Genomic DNA, 16,283 nt, shown 5'->3' on the forward strand with positions numbered 1-16,283 from the left:
GTTGTTGCACTTGTCAATTATTTTGCAGACAGTGGAACAGTGGAGGGCTGAGATCTTTTTAAATCTCTTCTCAGACTCATCTGCATCTACAACCTCCAAAAGCCTCTCTCTAATGATGTTCTGCTGATGTGCTGCACACTAATTCCTAATGAATTCATTGTAGGCATCTGAAGTGGTAATAAATGTTCCTATTTTCCTCATAGAAATATAATATATTTTATTAATTACATTTTACAAATTATGTTTAAAGACATTTTTTCAGTTTTGTTTTTTTAGGCATATTACCTCATCTCCCAATATCGGTCAAGTGAAGATCAAATGTCCAGATGGTAAACTATAATAAAAAAGACAAAGGTTTTCATGGGGTGTCCTAACTTTTTCCACATGACTGAATAGCTATCAAACTTACTTATTATTATCTACACAAAGATAAACAGTTTCCGATTCTAGAGCATATTTAATGGTATGTTTTTAAACCGACTTCTATACTAGATGAAAAATAGTTTTTCCATGATACAGGCCCTTTTAAATGATGAGGAAATGATCAGAAAATAGCATCGTGTTTGAGTGTTGAAATGTAGGTTAGCACCGGTTTAAATGAAGCTAATGTCACTTGACTGATGTTGGTGCGTTATTCTGATGTTTGGTGGAAAGTGTGTGACTCTGGACCCTGTCCTGTCTGCAGGCTCTCCTCTGCTCCTCTGTTTAACGGAGAGCAGCTGAACCCGCTGGCCTGCGTTACCGCTTCATCCCAGCATGCAGCGCATGGCGCGTCATTGAAGAGAGACCATGATGGCGGCGGTCGGTGCACCAGAAGTGATTTCACAGCTGGAAAGCGCTGCCAAAGTTTTAATGGTGAGAAATAATGGCGCTGTTTTTCCTCCGTGGTACTTTAACGTTGTCTGTCGTTATCTTTGTAATGAGCTCTGAGGGCGAGGGGCTGTTTTGGGAGGCAGACTGGCGGCTGGAGAGCGATGCGTGGCGGACTGCTCTGTGCTCCTCAGCCCGCAGAAACAGCACAGCCGCCCGCGGTCCCTCCACCGAGAGCCTTAATGGAGGGGACGCTGTCTGGTCTGACTTAAAAACTCAGTTTATGAGCTTCTGTGGTCCACGTTTACCCCCAGCTGAACTCGATATGGAGTCGAGGGACTGCTTTCCCTCCGTGTTTAAAGTGTGTGCGGCGGTTTAGGCGCATCCATCCCAGGTCGGCTAACGCAGAGGCACGCTGTTGATTCAGCCCTGGCTCATCCGTGATTGCGCATGTTTTTACTGCAAAGTGTATCTCCGCTCAAACTAGCGAGCGAAAGAAAAAGGATAACTGCCGAATTTTGACCGATAAACTTTGTCGTGTGCTCTGAAATATTCTCGGCAGCACTGAAAAGCTACAGCTAAGTTAGCTGAAAAGTTGAGAGCCGAGCAGCGTGGAGAGTGTGGAGCTGTAGCTTAGCTAACAAAACCACTGACATGAGCCGTTAGCCTGGTGCTGAGGCACAGGGCAGGTTTCTCTCCTCGTGTGATCCTCATCGATTCACGCTAAACTGCCTGTACGTCGTTTATGAAGCTATAAATCTGAGTATAGTTATTAGCTAGCCTATAGTTTTAATAAACTTAAGCCCTGCAGTGTGATTGAGTTAGCTCTCCTCATGATCGAGTCACAGTCCATACCAAATTAGGCCCAACATATTCAAATTAAAAGGTTTCCACATCAGCAGATAGGTGTGCTAAACAGTTTCATTTCATTTATTTATAAAGCGTTTTATTTTGCTTGTTGAAGGGGTTAAATAAAACGTGCAGTGTCCTCTCTGTCAGATTGCTCTTAATGGTTTTCCTTTCATTATAGCACATGTAGGACAATGCAGTGTTGCTGAATGATTTTTTTTTTTTAATATGTATAAAATTACAGTCTGCTCCTTAACAGCACTACCCATAAAATTACTGTAAATATGTCAAAGTATGAGTAATACAGACAAAGCCAAACATGCCGTCTGACCCGCAGCCATGACTGGAATACATAGAGCTCCAATGAGGCCTTAAGATCCACTAGACTAGTGTAATTGTTGTAGATTTTATATTGCATAAGACTTTTACTTTGTGTAATTGGGAATTATGGTCTTTTTAATGTTGCAGTGTTGCAACTGTGTCTAGGTCCTCAGTCCTAAGCTAAAGTATGTGGCAACGTAAACTTTAGTGTGACACTGACTGACTGATCATTTGAATAACTTTAATAGTCAGCAATACTCAGTGTTTAGGATTTGCTCCTTTACCAAAGCACAGTAAACAGTTATGCTATTATTTACTTGGTGTGAAATGAACTTTTTAATTGTGCTAAATTAACAAATACAAATCCGAGGAAATTAGCATTTCTGCATTTGCACCGATCCGATACTGGGGTTGAATATCGGTCCCTTGATTGTGTATCTGATAATTAAACCGATACACAGGGCCGATCCATTCACTGAAACCGATTCCCATACCACCGGTATTCTAGGCTTCATAACTCAGGATCAGAGTAACATACAGAAATAATAAACAGATCATTGGAAACAGTAAGACTCTTTCTCTGTCTAATCAGCGGGTCACACATCGCCTACAGCAACCTGCCCTGTTTACTCAAGAGCAGGGCAGGGAGGAGGGTTGAGCAGGGGATCTCTCGTGCACATAAGCAGACATGCAGGCAGACACGACCGAACACTGTTTTGAGACCCAGAAGTATCAAAAATCAACTTCGAATTTCAGAATAAAAGTCCTGAGCCAAGACACCACTGTGCCATGGTCCAGCACTATTATTTATTTTAGAGAGAAATCATTCTGTTTATTTCTATTGGTGTTTCATTTGTTATAGTTTGTTTTACAAAGTTAGTAAAGTAATGTTCACGTCAATCCTAATGCCTTAAGTCTCTCTTGCATACTGTCCTAAAGCATCATCACATGAGAAACGGCCACAGTTAAAAAAATAAATAAATAAATGGTCTCAGAAATAAAGATCATGTGTTTTAAAAGCCCACCTTATAAAATATAGTTTTTGTGGGGTCTGGTGTTTTTTTATGTGCATTTATATCCATGTGGATCAGCAGTTGTGAGAACTGATAAGTAGCGTTAAGCCACGCAGTTTAGACGAAAGTACAGCTCATCCCTTCAGCCACCAGTGTTTATTGTATTTACTAAAGTAGTGCAGAGCTAAAAAGCTGGCAGCGACACGTCATTTTAGCGTTTTCTTACTGTTTTTGATGTTGCGTCTAGTTGCTGCTGAGGGTGTTCTCTAATTGCTCATACAGGACAGACTTTCACATCTTTCAGCAAGTGTTAAGTGATGTTAAAGTGAAGACCAAAAAAAGTTCTTCTGAACTTTATTGCTGTCTGCCAGTCTATATTTTCCCTTGTTTAGTCATGTGATGTAAACGGCAAGCGCAAGCATCGTGAGGCCATCTAAAGTATTTCACATTTACGAAATGTAGAATATGGGAATGTGGGATGGCCATCCTACTCTGCTCTCTGGGACTCCCAATGATGTTTTCAATGCAAAGATGGGTACGCCACTCAGGAACACCCCATTTGTTTTAATTAGACTGAAATTGTATGTCAGTGTTTGCTTATATATATATTTTTTGTACACCAGAAGACCAGAGCCAGGTAATGCTGGGCCGCAAATAGAATGTGTGCGTTTTAATCATATGACTGAATTTGTGAAAATTCAGTAATCTTTGTTTTGCCACTTCTGCATCAAATACATTTTAGATTACTGGTCATCGCATGATTATTTTCAATCTTTTCAAGAATATTTGTGCAATGCCCAAGCCAATTTGACCCCCCAGAGAGCAGATAAAACATTTTGGCTGATGTCAGTAACTGACAGTACTGTTTTTGTTCTTTCATTTCTTGGAATAATTGTTGTAGATATTTTACAGTTTAGAAGGTGCTCTTTCTCAGCCAGTTACAACAGCAACTTAATACTTGCAGTCCTGCTCAAGGACTTTTACCGTGGCTTACTCTTTTTGGTGTAACAGTGGTGGGCTTGCCTGGAGGGAGGATTGCATCTCGGGGGTCTTCTCCATTTGTGTGAGTTTAAATAACAGGAAATCCCCACCTCTATAGCCCATTCACTAACTGCATGTTTTATTACAAAGACTGCATAATATGTCCTGCTTAGTTGGTTTAATTTCAGCTGTGTGTGAAATGTCAAATGGTATTAATAGTTTTTTTCCTTTTTTTTTTTTTTTTTAGACTGTTCTAACTAACCAAACAAGGCATAAAATAAGTAATCTTTGTATGTTAGGTCTGTAAATAAAATTAGCTTTGTGTGATGGACCAGTAAATAAAGGTAGGTTAGGGTAGACCATGTGTGGCTAGGGTTTGATTTAGTCAGATATGGGGTTATTGTGCCCATATCATCCAGGAGCAAACATGCAAGATTATCCGAATAGGGTTTCTACTTGATGTGTCATTTCATAGGGGTGTAAAAAATGTGTCTAAGCATTTTATTATAGTGCTGCTACGCTATATATAATGCATAGATATGTGTAACATAACTGTCATTGTCAGCATAAATGTTGACGAAGAGTTGATGAAATGGTGCATGTGTAAACGGGATTATTTTTTCTTAAATTAAGTTCTGTTTAAAATATTGAAGTTGTGAAGATTTTGATTTCACATTGATGGTTTATGTAATGCTGCATTGGTCTATACTTTTAAATAGTCTTATATTTATAAAATGTGTATCGCCATTGAACGTTTAGTGTTTGGATAGGTTAACTTAGCTGAATGTCCTTGTCATGTTCTTGAAACCAGTTTGAGACAACTTTTTATTATCATTATTATGCTGGGAGTTAGAAGCTGGGTAAATTTGTAGTCATGAAGGGGTGAATGTGTTATCATAAAGGCTTTGGCATTTATGTGATTCCCAGCAACATTACCACCTCCACCAGCTCAGACTGTGATTACTAGTCAGGTTGGGTCCTTGGATTGATGCTGTTGGCACTACATCTCCCCCCCCACCCCCCCCAGCAGAACTGCTGCTCACTGGATGTTTTTTCTTTATAATGCCATTCTGAGTAAATTCTAGAGACTGTTGTGCTGAAAATCACACATGATGGGCTGTTCTAAAAATGCTCATACCAGTCCACCTGACACCAACACTCAAGATCACATTTACCATTTTAATAGTTGACGTGAACATTACCTGAAGGCACTGGCTCATATCGGAATAATTTTATTAATTGCACTGCTTGCACACGATTGGCTGATTAGATACTTGCACGAATATGTAGGTATATTTCCCTAATACAGTACCTTTTTGTTTCTGTGATTTTATTTATTTTTTTCTCTCAGTGTCATACACTGTACACGGTCATTCATTACTGTCATAAAAGAGCATATTTCTTTGTATTCATTTGGAATGTTCTCTGTATTTACACTGTGTTGTGTGTGTTTCAGGCACCGCCGTCCATGGTCAGTACAGAACAGAGGCAACACGCGGAGCACATATTCCTCTCCTTCCGCAAGTCCAAATCACCTTTTGGTGTCTGTAAGCACATTCTTGGTAAGTGTTGCCTGTCAGCTTGAAATCACTCATGTCTGATTAAAGTGTTTACCTTTTCAAGAAGGCCAGAAGGATTTACTGCAAAAGCAAATCAAACATAGCCATGTTTTCTTGTAGTGCTGGATTTACTAAACCCATGTAGCTTAATCTATAACAAAGGTCCTATGTGTTCATGTATTGGTGACAAATAAAATGAATAAGCACATTCTCACATTTTGTTGGTAGACAGGCAGATTTGTAGCTACCTAAGGGATTTTTCTTATAGTTTCGCCTGAGAATCACGGGAATATTACCTGTTGGCTTACCCAAATTACATAAACTGTGAATAGCTAAGTAAGTAAAGAAGGATCCGATTTTCAAAATGCTTGTAAGCGCTTTTTGTAGCTTTTTGATTTTTTTCAAACTTTTGCTTGCCACTGTAAGTGCTTTACAAACCTCTAAACTAACCTCCTTTACTTTTATTAAAAAAATTATAATAATAATGAGCCTAGAATTGGTCCAGGGTGTGTACTTGTGTATTCAGGACAAATGTGAAAATGCCTAAAATGGTGGTGCAGCCCTGTCCAAAAAAAAAAAAAATGTGTATTGTAATTGAGCTTCAAACTAATCTAAACGCATCTCAGAAGTGTTTGATTGAACTGTTCTCTCTCTCTCTTTCTCTTCTCTCTCTCTCTCTCTCTCTCTCTCTCTCTCTCTCTCTCTCTCTCTCTCTCTCTCTCTCTCTCTCTCTCTCTCTCTCTCTCTCTCACAGAGACCAGTAAGGTGGACTATGTGCTGTTTCAGGCTGCCACGGCCATTATGGAGGCTGTGGTTAGAGAGTGGGTTCTGCTGGAGAAAAATAGTATTGAGTCTCTCCGAACATTCCTCCTCACCTATGTCTTACAGAGGCCCAAGTAAGTGAACTGATGAGCATGACAACTAATTATTTTCATTCTCATTGTATAGCTTGCTTTTCTCCTGACCTGTTCATGAAAAATCTGAAAAAATCTGTTCATGTGCTTTTCGGATGTGCAGTCTACAGAAATACGTCCGAGAGCAGATCTTGTTAGCAGTTGCAGTCATAGTGAAGCGTGGATCCCTAGATAAATCCATCAACTGCAAGAGCATCTTCCATGAGGTCAGCCAGCTCATCAGCAGTGGCAATCCTACCGTGGTAAGAGACATTTCAGCCACTGTATTTACATAGTCTAAAAGTAGTGTAAAAGAGGTTAGACTGAGAGTAGGAATGGTTAAATGTGTAGTGAGCTATTCTGTCCACTAGAGGGGGATGGGTGTTTGCTTAATTGTTTAAGTAGACGTTTGTCTTCACAGAAGCACAGTTCTTTGAAGCTTGCTTCTTATTTACATTATTTTCTATGACAACAAGGTGAAGGGGGTTTTGTTTACTTTGTGGTAGAACCAGAGGATGTATAGAGAGGAAAATTACCAATTGGAAATGTTTTCTGGGGTTTCAGACACTAGAGGGCGTTCCCGAGTGAGTCAAAGTGAATGAGTTAATATAGAGCATTTGACCAAAAAAATTTCATCAGACTTTATAAAAGTGCCTCATTTGTAGTTGTAAGTGTCTAAATCTTTATTTCGTTATGATAATTTACATGTTTAGCATTGCAGTGGTAAAGCGTCAGCTCGTCAGCCAGTCAGCAGTCTATTGCCCAAACCTGTTTGCTGTAGGGAAAAGGAAATGTACAGTTACGTTGTCTTGTTGGATTGGGTTTTTGCAGTAATTTTATTGATAAAACAGGGGGAATGGGAAGTAGCCAGGCTCACTATAAACAGGTTGTGAAAGAACCCCTCCGATTCAATTGTTGGTCTAGATTACAGCCACAGTAATAATAAACATACAATATGTGCAGTTCAAGGGTGTCCAAAATTGGAAGAAGAGCAGAATTTCACTTGAACAACAGTGTTATCACAAAAATATTACTCAAGTGTTGTGTGGCACCATATGTAGTTTACACCTGTGTCTGTTTGAAGATGTTAAAACATCTACCCAAACCTCTGCTCTTAACATTTTGTTGGGAAACCAACAACTAGGACCTCCTTAACCAGAGGAACGGCTTGGTTATGAAGCTCTTGTAAATCAGATGCATTGGGTGCTTGAGGCTCTTAAGTTAGCTCTTGTTAATGTCTTATGTGACCTCCAGTTAGCTCTGCTCTAAATAGCTCTAAATAACGTTAAATAGCCTGTGGAATGTTGGGTTAGCATAGCTAGCTACTTTATGGTCAGTGTCCACAGCAGTAGCCTACTGCAGACTGCGTTCACTTTGAATATGATCCGGCCATAAACCATTTGATATGAAATTGTCAGAAATTCTAAAACAAGGGCAGAGGAAACAAACTCTTGAATGTGGATGTGCCAAAGAAGGGTGAAGCTCATTTGTGCAAAGCAGTTTCAATATTTTTGTTTATGCTTTAAGTATATATTTTTAGTTTAAGTATAGAATGCATAGGCTGCTTGTTTCAGGATGCTGTTATTAATCACTGGTTCTACTAAGAATTTGTGTAAATTATACTTTGTAAATGTGTATGTTGATTGATTGCTTTTAATCTGTTGGATTCTCTATCTGTATGTCCCTGTAGCAAACACTGGCCTGTTCCATCTTGACAGCTCTATTAAGTGAGTTCTCCAGCTCCAATAAGACCAGTAACATTGGCCTCAGTATGGAGTTCCATGGCAGCTGCAAACGTGTCTTTCAGGTCAGAAATGTCTTGGTATTTATTAATTATCTTCATTGATATTTTGCGGTGATTGTGTTTGGATTCAGTTTGTGTATATGTGCGATTTTTGTAGGAGGATGACCTCAGGCAGATATTTGTGCTCACCATGGAGGTTTTGCAGGAGTTCAGTCGAAGAGAAAACCTCAATGCCCAGATGTCCTCAGTGTTCCAGCGTTATCTAGCACTGGCCAATCAAGTGCTCAGCTGGAACTTTCTCCCACCCAATCATATCCTTTTTTGTTTTAAGGGAGAACCTGCTGCTTATAATTTTTAATTTAGACCTAAACTGACCTTTTGCAATCATTTAGATAAGTCCCTCCTACGTTACTGTTGTTCTGTCAGTCAGAATGTTAGCTTAACATCTGTTTGCATCTCTAGCGTGGGACAATTCCAGATAGAAATGTGATAGAACACAGATCAGGCTCATCTGAGAACTGCTTGGAAGTGGTCCAAATGATCTAGTGTTTCTTCTAATGCATCTTGATTGAATTTCCTCTATCCAAAACTCTCAGCCTGCTATAATCCTGCTGAGGTAAACACAATAGTACAAGCAAGGGGACTTGCACTACATTTGCAGGTAGTGTGTAAACTCTGCTGTGTATGAGGTTCGCTAAAAACATTAACCTGCTTGTATGTGGTAATATCTTAAAGATGATCTGGTTTGTAATCTGATTCAGAATACTGTGTTCATGTGCGCATTTGGAACAGTGGCATAGCCAGTTGGACGAACGGACAGCCAGCAGACAGATGAACCAGCTAGCACTCACTAAGTTGCACAGACTTAAAAAGAGAAGCTTTGTTAAATCTGTGTGGCTTGGACAACCCACACCCCCCTTGTGCGTATGTGAGCTTTGAGCTGTGGTTTACACTGCAGTTTTCTCTTTGAATCTCAGCCTTGCCAACTTGGTGCTGGTTGGCTTTGGTCTGTCGGAATTTAGGCAGTCAGAGTTGACATCCGGTTAGATAAAATCCAACAGACCAAAGCCAACCAGCACCAAGTTGGCTTTGGTCTGCACCAAGAGCAAGGGGTACTGACGATGTTTCATGTTGTACTTCAGACCAGTTGGAGGACCAGCTTAGAAAACTGGAATAAGAGGCTTAAGGCCTTGCTCAGGTTTATCAGGGTGTTACAGTGGCAATAAATAATAAGTAAATAAAGAAATAATGTTCAGGTATGAGTATAATATGTATGTGAGTATAGACAAACAGATTTAAGCATCTGTATAATATAAACTTTTACATCCATGACCCAAATGTGGTTTACCTGTTTCTTCTTTACTAGTTTCAGCACAGGTTGTGGTGAAAATAGCAACTGCTAGTAACTTCTTGTGGGTGTTTCACACAGTTTATCTTCCAGAACTCAAAGGCCACCACCCTGTGCATGATTAGCAAAACTAGCAAAGCATTTTCAATATCTGTATTAGTTTTGGCATCGTTTTTTCGCTTCACAAAGTAAGTGAATCAGTGCTTTAAAACAGTTGACAATCTGTGATTGGTCAATCAGTATTCAGCAAACGGTGAATTAACTCCTCGTCTTTATGGCATGGAGATTTCTGTAGTAACTCCATTTGCTTTCCTTCATCAACTGGTAAGCGTTAATGCACAGATGAGGTTGCAATTATGTTTTCTGTTACTTCTGTCTTGTGTGAGGGAATGAGCTGCATGTCCATGGTTGTGTGTGCAAGTGAGTGTGTTAGCTCTTTGAGGTGCTAATCCCACTCAGGCTGGCCGTGTGCCTTTCTGTCTGTTTACAGGGATCTGAGATGGCGTCGGTGCCAACCAGGGTCACATATCACTTTCAAAGAAGGCCTACGCCTGCACCCTTATCACTCCCAATAAGTGTGCCTTCAAACACCCAAGTCATTGAGTGTCTGCCGAGAATGTTGAGCAGGCGCATGTGTGTCGGTGTGTTTGTGTAGACAGACCGAGATCACAGTAATTGCTGGCTGGGTGGTATGTAGAGGAGATTCTCCTTTGGGACAAGGCATATTTATTAAGGACAGTCTTGAGGGAGGGAGGAGGGGGTTGTGTGCGTTTTGTGTGTCTGTGCGTGTGCACGCACATATGTTGACCTAAGGTCTGTGCTTTAAATTGCGTTTTTGACAGCCGCTTCTGTTTTACTTCTGTCAAAGTGCCGCTGTGTGTCTGTACCCTCTGCTTTGGCATGCAGATCATCTGTCCGCACCCCCCCTTCACCCCCAACCTCCTGGTGTGTGTGTCATGTGTGCAAGGCCAAACATGCCCTCTTCCTGCTCCATTACCACACCGTGACCGAACCTTGTTGCTCCCCCAATCTCTATTGCATTATGCCGTGGCATGTAAAAGTTTTTAGAAGATAAACGGAATACATTTTATCTGCAAAGTTTTCAAAAGGCGTACATGTTAAGATTGTTTTTAACGTTTTAAGCGTTTGTGTTATGTTTCTTTTTTTTTTTTGTAAAGTTTTAGAGTGAAAAGAAAGGAAAGCAAAAACAACAGATAAACAGATTTCAATTAACGTTTACCAAGCTCTCTGACCTTAATTAGCCAGTGCTAAATTGTCAGTGCTATGGCTTGTTCAGTCAACGTTAGAAAAGGCCGGGCAATGCAAATTTCAGCTTTACTTTGAAAGTGGTTTGCTAGCACTCTGAAAATTAAAACTGATGCCGGTAGCCATTTGCTCAGTTCATAACATAATTAAGAAATGGTGGGGGTCATGTTGAGGTCTGCAAGACCAAGACACCTTTGAGAGAACTACTCTTAGGATTGCTAGAAATGCAAATCAGGACCCCTGTTTGACTTTCAGGCCTTCTATGTAAGGCCCTGCATGTGTTGTCAAATGATTACCTCTCCACACAAATTGATGAATTGTATGTCCAGTGGGGAGCCATTTGGGATTTATCCCAAATTTATCCACAGCTTCAGCAACCCTAAAGCAGATCAAACGGGGCCTTGAACTGATCAGGTGTTCTGAACGCTTGAGGGAATTGATAGATGACTCAAACACGCACCCCAGTTTTTTAAACCAGGACGTGTGTCCTTGGTTCAGAGAGCCAGAGGCAAGTGTGTAGCATTCTTGAACTGTTCAAGTGCTTGCGCTGGAGCAGTGAGGGAGTTCAAGAGGGAAGGATGCGATGCTTAAACCCTCTAATAGCCGGCACATATATCTTGACTATCTGGCATTGAGCCCCACTCAGCACTCTTATAACTGTTATGCTAACTGAATGCTCCCTCAATGTTTGCCACACTTGGTTTCTAAAGCCCACATTCAGCGTGAACCTAATTACCCACCAACGCAACCACATACTTCCTCTTCAGCACAGTCTCACACCACTCCTACTGCTAGATAAGACACTTTATATTTAACTTATTTATAACTTATAAGACATCCTCCCTCTGTTTCCACCCACTTTCACCTCAATCATAATGCTCACAAATTCTGTAATGGCTTGCTCTGTTTGGTAATGTTGGAATCCCTGAATTCCTTAATGAATTCAGACGATTTTCTTCTAACCATCACATTCCTGTCACATTCCTATCCTCTTTCTGCTCATGCAGTCTATAAAATAAAGGCGCCACTGAGGGTTCTTTGAACCATGGTATAGAACAAAACATTTTTATAAGAGATGTGTGTGAATAACCTTTTAAAGAAGGTTTTAAAGTATCTGTAAAGGTTTACCAATTTAAAAATTAATTAAAAAGTGGTTCCTCTGTGGCATCGCACAATGAAGTCTTTGTATCTCTTTTGATTTTAAGAGTATATGCTGTTGTCTACACCCATTGCATACATCTTCATACATCTTGCCTCCATATACATCAGGACCTTTCTCTCCATCTACTTTCAGCACACTTTTCCCAGATTCTCAGGCAAAATCTTCAGTGTCTAAATTGTCACCTCATCTGCACTTGCCCCTTCATGCCCCTGTTGGCCAGCTTGTTTTTGTAAGGCATAAATCCATCTTAAGCGTCGTCTTCTGTATATAGATCTTGAGTGTAGCGCCACACCCTTTCCCCTCTCCTTTCATTCAAACAAACTGTCTATTCAGCAGCTAGAGGACCTGAGATGGGACTCTGTATGCCCATGCTTATTGTCAGCATTTTCATTTCCTGCTACACAAAAGAAGCTCATGAATCTTTAAGCCACTTTTGACATGATGAGACATAGCAAAGTCTATTCTTGACCTCTATGGAATATATATATTTTTTTGCATGATGCTCTGCTGTATCTCTTCAGTAACGCTCGTCATTCAGCTTTTCTCTTAACGAAAAGGGACATATATGATAAAGGGTTCATTCACTTGTAACAGTCAGATTTCTTTAAAAAAAGTTTTGAAAGTATTGGCCTTTATTAAAGAACATTTTTATCCTTTTATCTTATTTTGAATTTGGATTACCCCCTAAGAGACATTTGTTGTTTGTGTTCCCAAAAAACAGTCCTGCAGAGATGCCCCCTCCTAAATTATTGGAATAAAGAGGTTTCGTGTGACAGTGACTGTAGAAATGGACAGCACAATGTCTCTCAAGTGAAATAACCATAGGTCCAGCAGAGGTTTCAGTAGCTCTGCCCATCCCCATACATTTCAATGACAAAACAGTCTTTCCATTTCTGGTGTCAAATTCCAACAGTTTATTTTACTTATATTTGCACATTTTTATTTTCCCTCAGAAATCAGTTTTTAAAATGTTATTCTGTTGTCATAAGAAGGTGGGTTTATAGATAGGAATTAAGTAATTGACATCTTGTTGAAACATTACACTTACTGTACAAACCGGGGGAATCTGCTCTGCTTCTGTGCTCAGTGATGGTGGTCTGAGACATGCTTGGTCTATGAGAAGGGGGTGGGTCAACCATATGAATAGATGAGCCTCTACTGCGCACAATCTGGTAGCAAATTTGACAACATGGCAGACAATTTTGGCTTCATTTCTGTAGACCTAAAGGAAATGAAACCACAGCCCATTTCTGCTTTGAGTGCTTTTTTTGAATGAGGCACAGTAATAACGGCAGCCAATCAGAACAGCCCTCCTTTATCTTATCACTCTAAAATGTGCAGTAACCAAAACCTCTTTACATCTTTTGCTATAGATGCAAAATTGAGGGATCAAAAACTTGTCACAGTGGCAGCAACAGTGGTTTGTAACTTCTTACAATTAGAGTTAAACACACTAGCCTGAGTGAGCATCACATTGCATTGTTGCATACAGAAACTGTTTTTGTTTTTGAAGGTAGCCTTTGTTTATTCAGATAGTACAGCTTATTTCTGAACCAATAGGATTTAGAAGGTTGTTTCGGTATAATGTACTTTCTATGAGTGTATCATTACATGCTTAACCGCAGCATATTGGTTAGGAGAGAGTGTGTCAACTTGCTGAGTGAGCAGGGAGCATGTCTGATACGGATGTAGTTGATATTGATGAATCTGCCATCTATTCATACTAGTTTCTATTACTACTCCTCTCTATACCTCTCAAACACGTAGATGCTTTTCCAGTCTAAGCATGTGATCATCTCCTCTTTCTCTTCCTGTTTAAAACTACCCCTCTGTGTCCCAGCACAGCGAACCCCTGAGTGGTTTGTTTGCATTTCAGTCATGTCGCCGTCTCCCCTGTGCCATTACAGGATGCTGTGGTGTGGGTGTGTTTGTGTGTGTATTCAGGCGGCTGCTGCTGGCAGTCCGGCTCCAGACTCTGTTCTCCTCCCAAAGTGGCCTCTGCTCTCCTTTCCCTCCTTGACTCAGGTCAAACAGAGTTCTGCTGCACCAGAGCTATTTTTAAAAGGCTATAAAGTCAGCCCTGTTTAAGGGGGAGGGAGCTGGGGAAGAGGGGTGTGTGTCTGTCTGTGTGCATGCGCTCACGCACATCACTTACTCAGACTCACCATCACTTATCACCATCCTCTCTCTCTCGCTCTCTCTCTCTCTCGCACTTAATCTCTCACACACATGGACATGCACGCACGTTTCCTAAACTGGCACCTGTCTTCGTGTATGCAGGAGTGCTAATGTTGTGATACTGTACAGCATTGTCACCCATTCTAAGGGTAACTGTAATACACTGCTCAGCCATATCTTGTTGAAGTAAAAGGCAATGATTACTTTCATCTACATCTGTCTGGTTTATATATTAGGCAGCAGTCAGTTCTTAAAGGTGATGTGTTTAAACCAGGACAAATGGGCAAACCTAAGATCTGAGCTACATTGACAAGCCAAACTGTGATAGCTAGGCGACTGGGTCAGAGCATCTCCAAAACATTAGGCAGGTTTTATGGGGGTTTTCTTGTATGCAGTGGTCAGTGCCCACCAAAGGTGGCGCATTAAACAACTGATTGAGGCCCTATCTCACAACTTACAGAACCTGCTGCTATCATCTTGGTGCCAGATACCACAGAACCCTTTCTGAGGTCTTGTGGAATGCCTCAAATGATCAGATCTGTTGTGGCAGCACAAGGGGGACCTAGTAGCTAGTGGTGCTAATGTTATGGCTGATATGCTAAAAGTAATTATCATGTTTCTCTTTTTAAAGATGCTGTGGTCAAATTTAACCAAGCTAATGGGGCTTGCAGAAAATATGTATACAAACCATGAAGCAGAACTTGTCTACACTTTCACCACAAAGCCCTGTATCTCCAAAATAGTAACTTCAAGAGGGGGCTAGTTAATGTAAAGATTTCAAGTGATTTTGGGCTTATTTATTTTTTTATACCTTCATTACATTTATATACAGTGGACAGAGTGGCTGAAACTTCAAAATTATGTAAATGTAAAAAAAAAAAAAAAACACATCTTTGCATCCTAAATTGAAGTCAAATTGAATCATGAGGCACCCACCCTTACTTTTATAGCAGTTAAGATGAGAGACTGTGTGTGTGTGTCTGTGTGTACTTGCATGTGTCTCTCTGCAGGGAGTGACTGTAGGTCCAGCCCAGAGGAATGCCTGGCCTTTGCCGGTAACTGGCCTTGATCACACATTCCTGTGGGAGTCTCTCTCTTTCTTTTCTCTTTCTCTCTCTATCTCTCTCTTTCTCTCTCTCTCCCTCTCCTCCTCCCTTTCTCTCACACTCTCTCTCTGCTCTCTCCACCTTCTTCTTCCCAGTGGGTTATTGAGTCAGTGACCTTGAGGTTCAGATGAGGTGGGAGGGGACAGTTGGGTTTAACTGTAGTAACGCTGTCTGGGAGAGACAGAAGGAGGCAGAGACGGAAGAAAGTGGGAGTGAATTATAGCAACTTTCCACTGAAGAGAGGGAGGAATTGCGACAGACAGAACAAACATTTAAGAGGCGTAGAGAGCAAAGCTTGAGGTAGAGGAGAGGAAAGTTCACATTGTAGCCCCGGTGCCTGTCTGTATGATGCTGCTGTTGACCTTAACTGAGACGTCACTGGGCAGACATTACATTGCCATGTTTGAAGCCACACAGAACGTCATGCTGAAGCCTACAGAGACGTGGAGGGAAGCCCTTCTAGACCACAGAGTCATGGACCTTTTCTTTACAGTGAGTACAGCATCCCTGTTTGTTTATGCATGTCCTCCAATTGTATTTCTTGATGTCTTACTGAAGTCCTTAACATTATACTACTGTGTACACACTTTCCTTTGGCCTTTTTCTTTCTTTCAGTCCTGCTTCCTTTAAGAAGGATGCTGTTTTTGTTGTGCTTTAGTTGATTGACATGTGGAGGAAGCATGGGAGATTTTTTTGTAGGTGTCTTCAGACTGGCTGCGAGTCATAATTAAAATGCAGTGTTTTTCTAAGTATGTTAAAGACGGCAACTGAATAGGCTAGCAATTTACTGTGTCTTTGTTTTTCACTGGTTTGTGTTTCTGCACAACTTACTAACTTTCTGCTTTCATCTGAAGCTGAAGAAAGTCATGTTAGCTAATGGATTATTAGAGTTTTATTAATTATACAATATTTCCTTCAGTGTTATTAGGTGTTTCTGTTTTATATTTGAAATATTTTTATAAATGAATTCAAATGCTCATTTCTTGATTCATGCAATAATCTAAGAAGAGGATGAAAAACTGGGACAAATATTTTTGAAGGGGGAAAAAATTA

The 16,283-nt window shown here is 40.5% G+C and overlaps 1 protein-coding gene across 1 annotated transcript in view; it reads left to right on the forward strand.

The window, feature by feature from the left end:
- Positions 1-769: 769 nt before the first annotated feature.
- xpo4 (exportin 4) overlaps positions 770-16,283 on the forward strand; it is a 34,643-nt gene continuing 19,129 nt past the window's right edge. Inside the window, exons 1-7 of the mRNA XM_072686032.1 lie at positions 770-855; positions 5,431-5,536; positions 6,288-6,429; positions 6,551-6,689; positions 8,117-8,233; positions 8,328-8,481; positions 15,610-15,722. Coding sequence (XP_072542133.1) covers positions 790-855; positions 5,431-5,536; positions 6,288-6,429; positions 6,551-6,689; positions 8,117-8,233; positions 8,328-8,481; positions 15,610-15,722 — 837 coding nt within the window. The 5' untranslated portion in view covers positions 770-789. The remainder of the gene's footprint in view (positions 856-5,430; positions 5,537-6,287; positions 6,430-6,550; positions 6,690-8,116; positions 8,234-8,327; positions 8,482-15,609; positions 15,723-16,283) is intronic.

Source organism: Salminus brasiliensis, chromosome 8, assembly GCF_030463535.1.
Source record: "Salminus brasiliensis chromosome 8, fSalBra1.hap2, whole genome shotgun sequence".
Classification (NCBI taxonomy): Eukaryota; Metazoa; Chordata; class Actinopteri; order Characiformes; family Bryconidae; genus Salminus; species Salminus brasiliensis.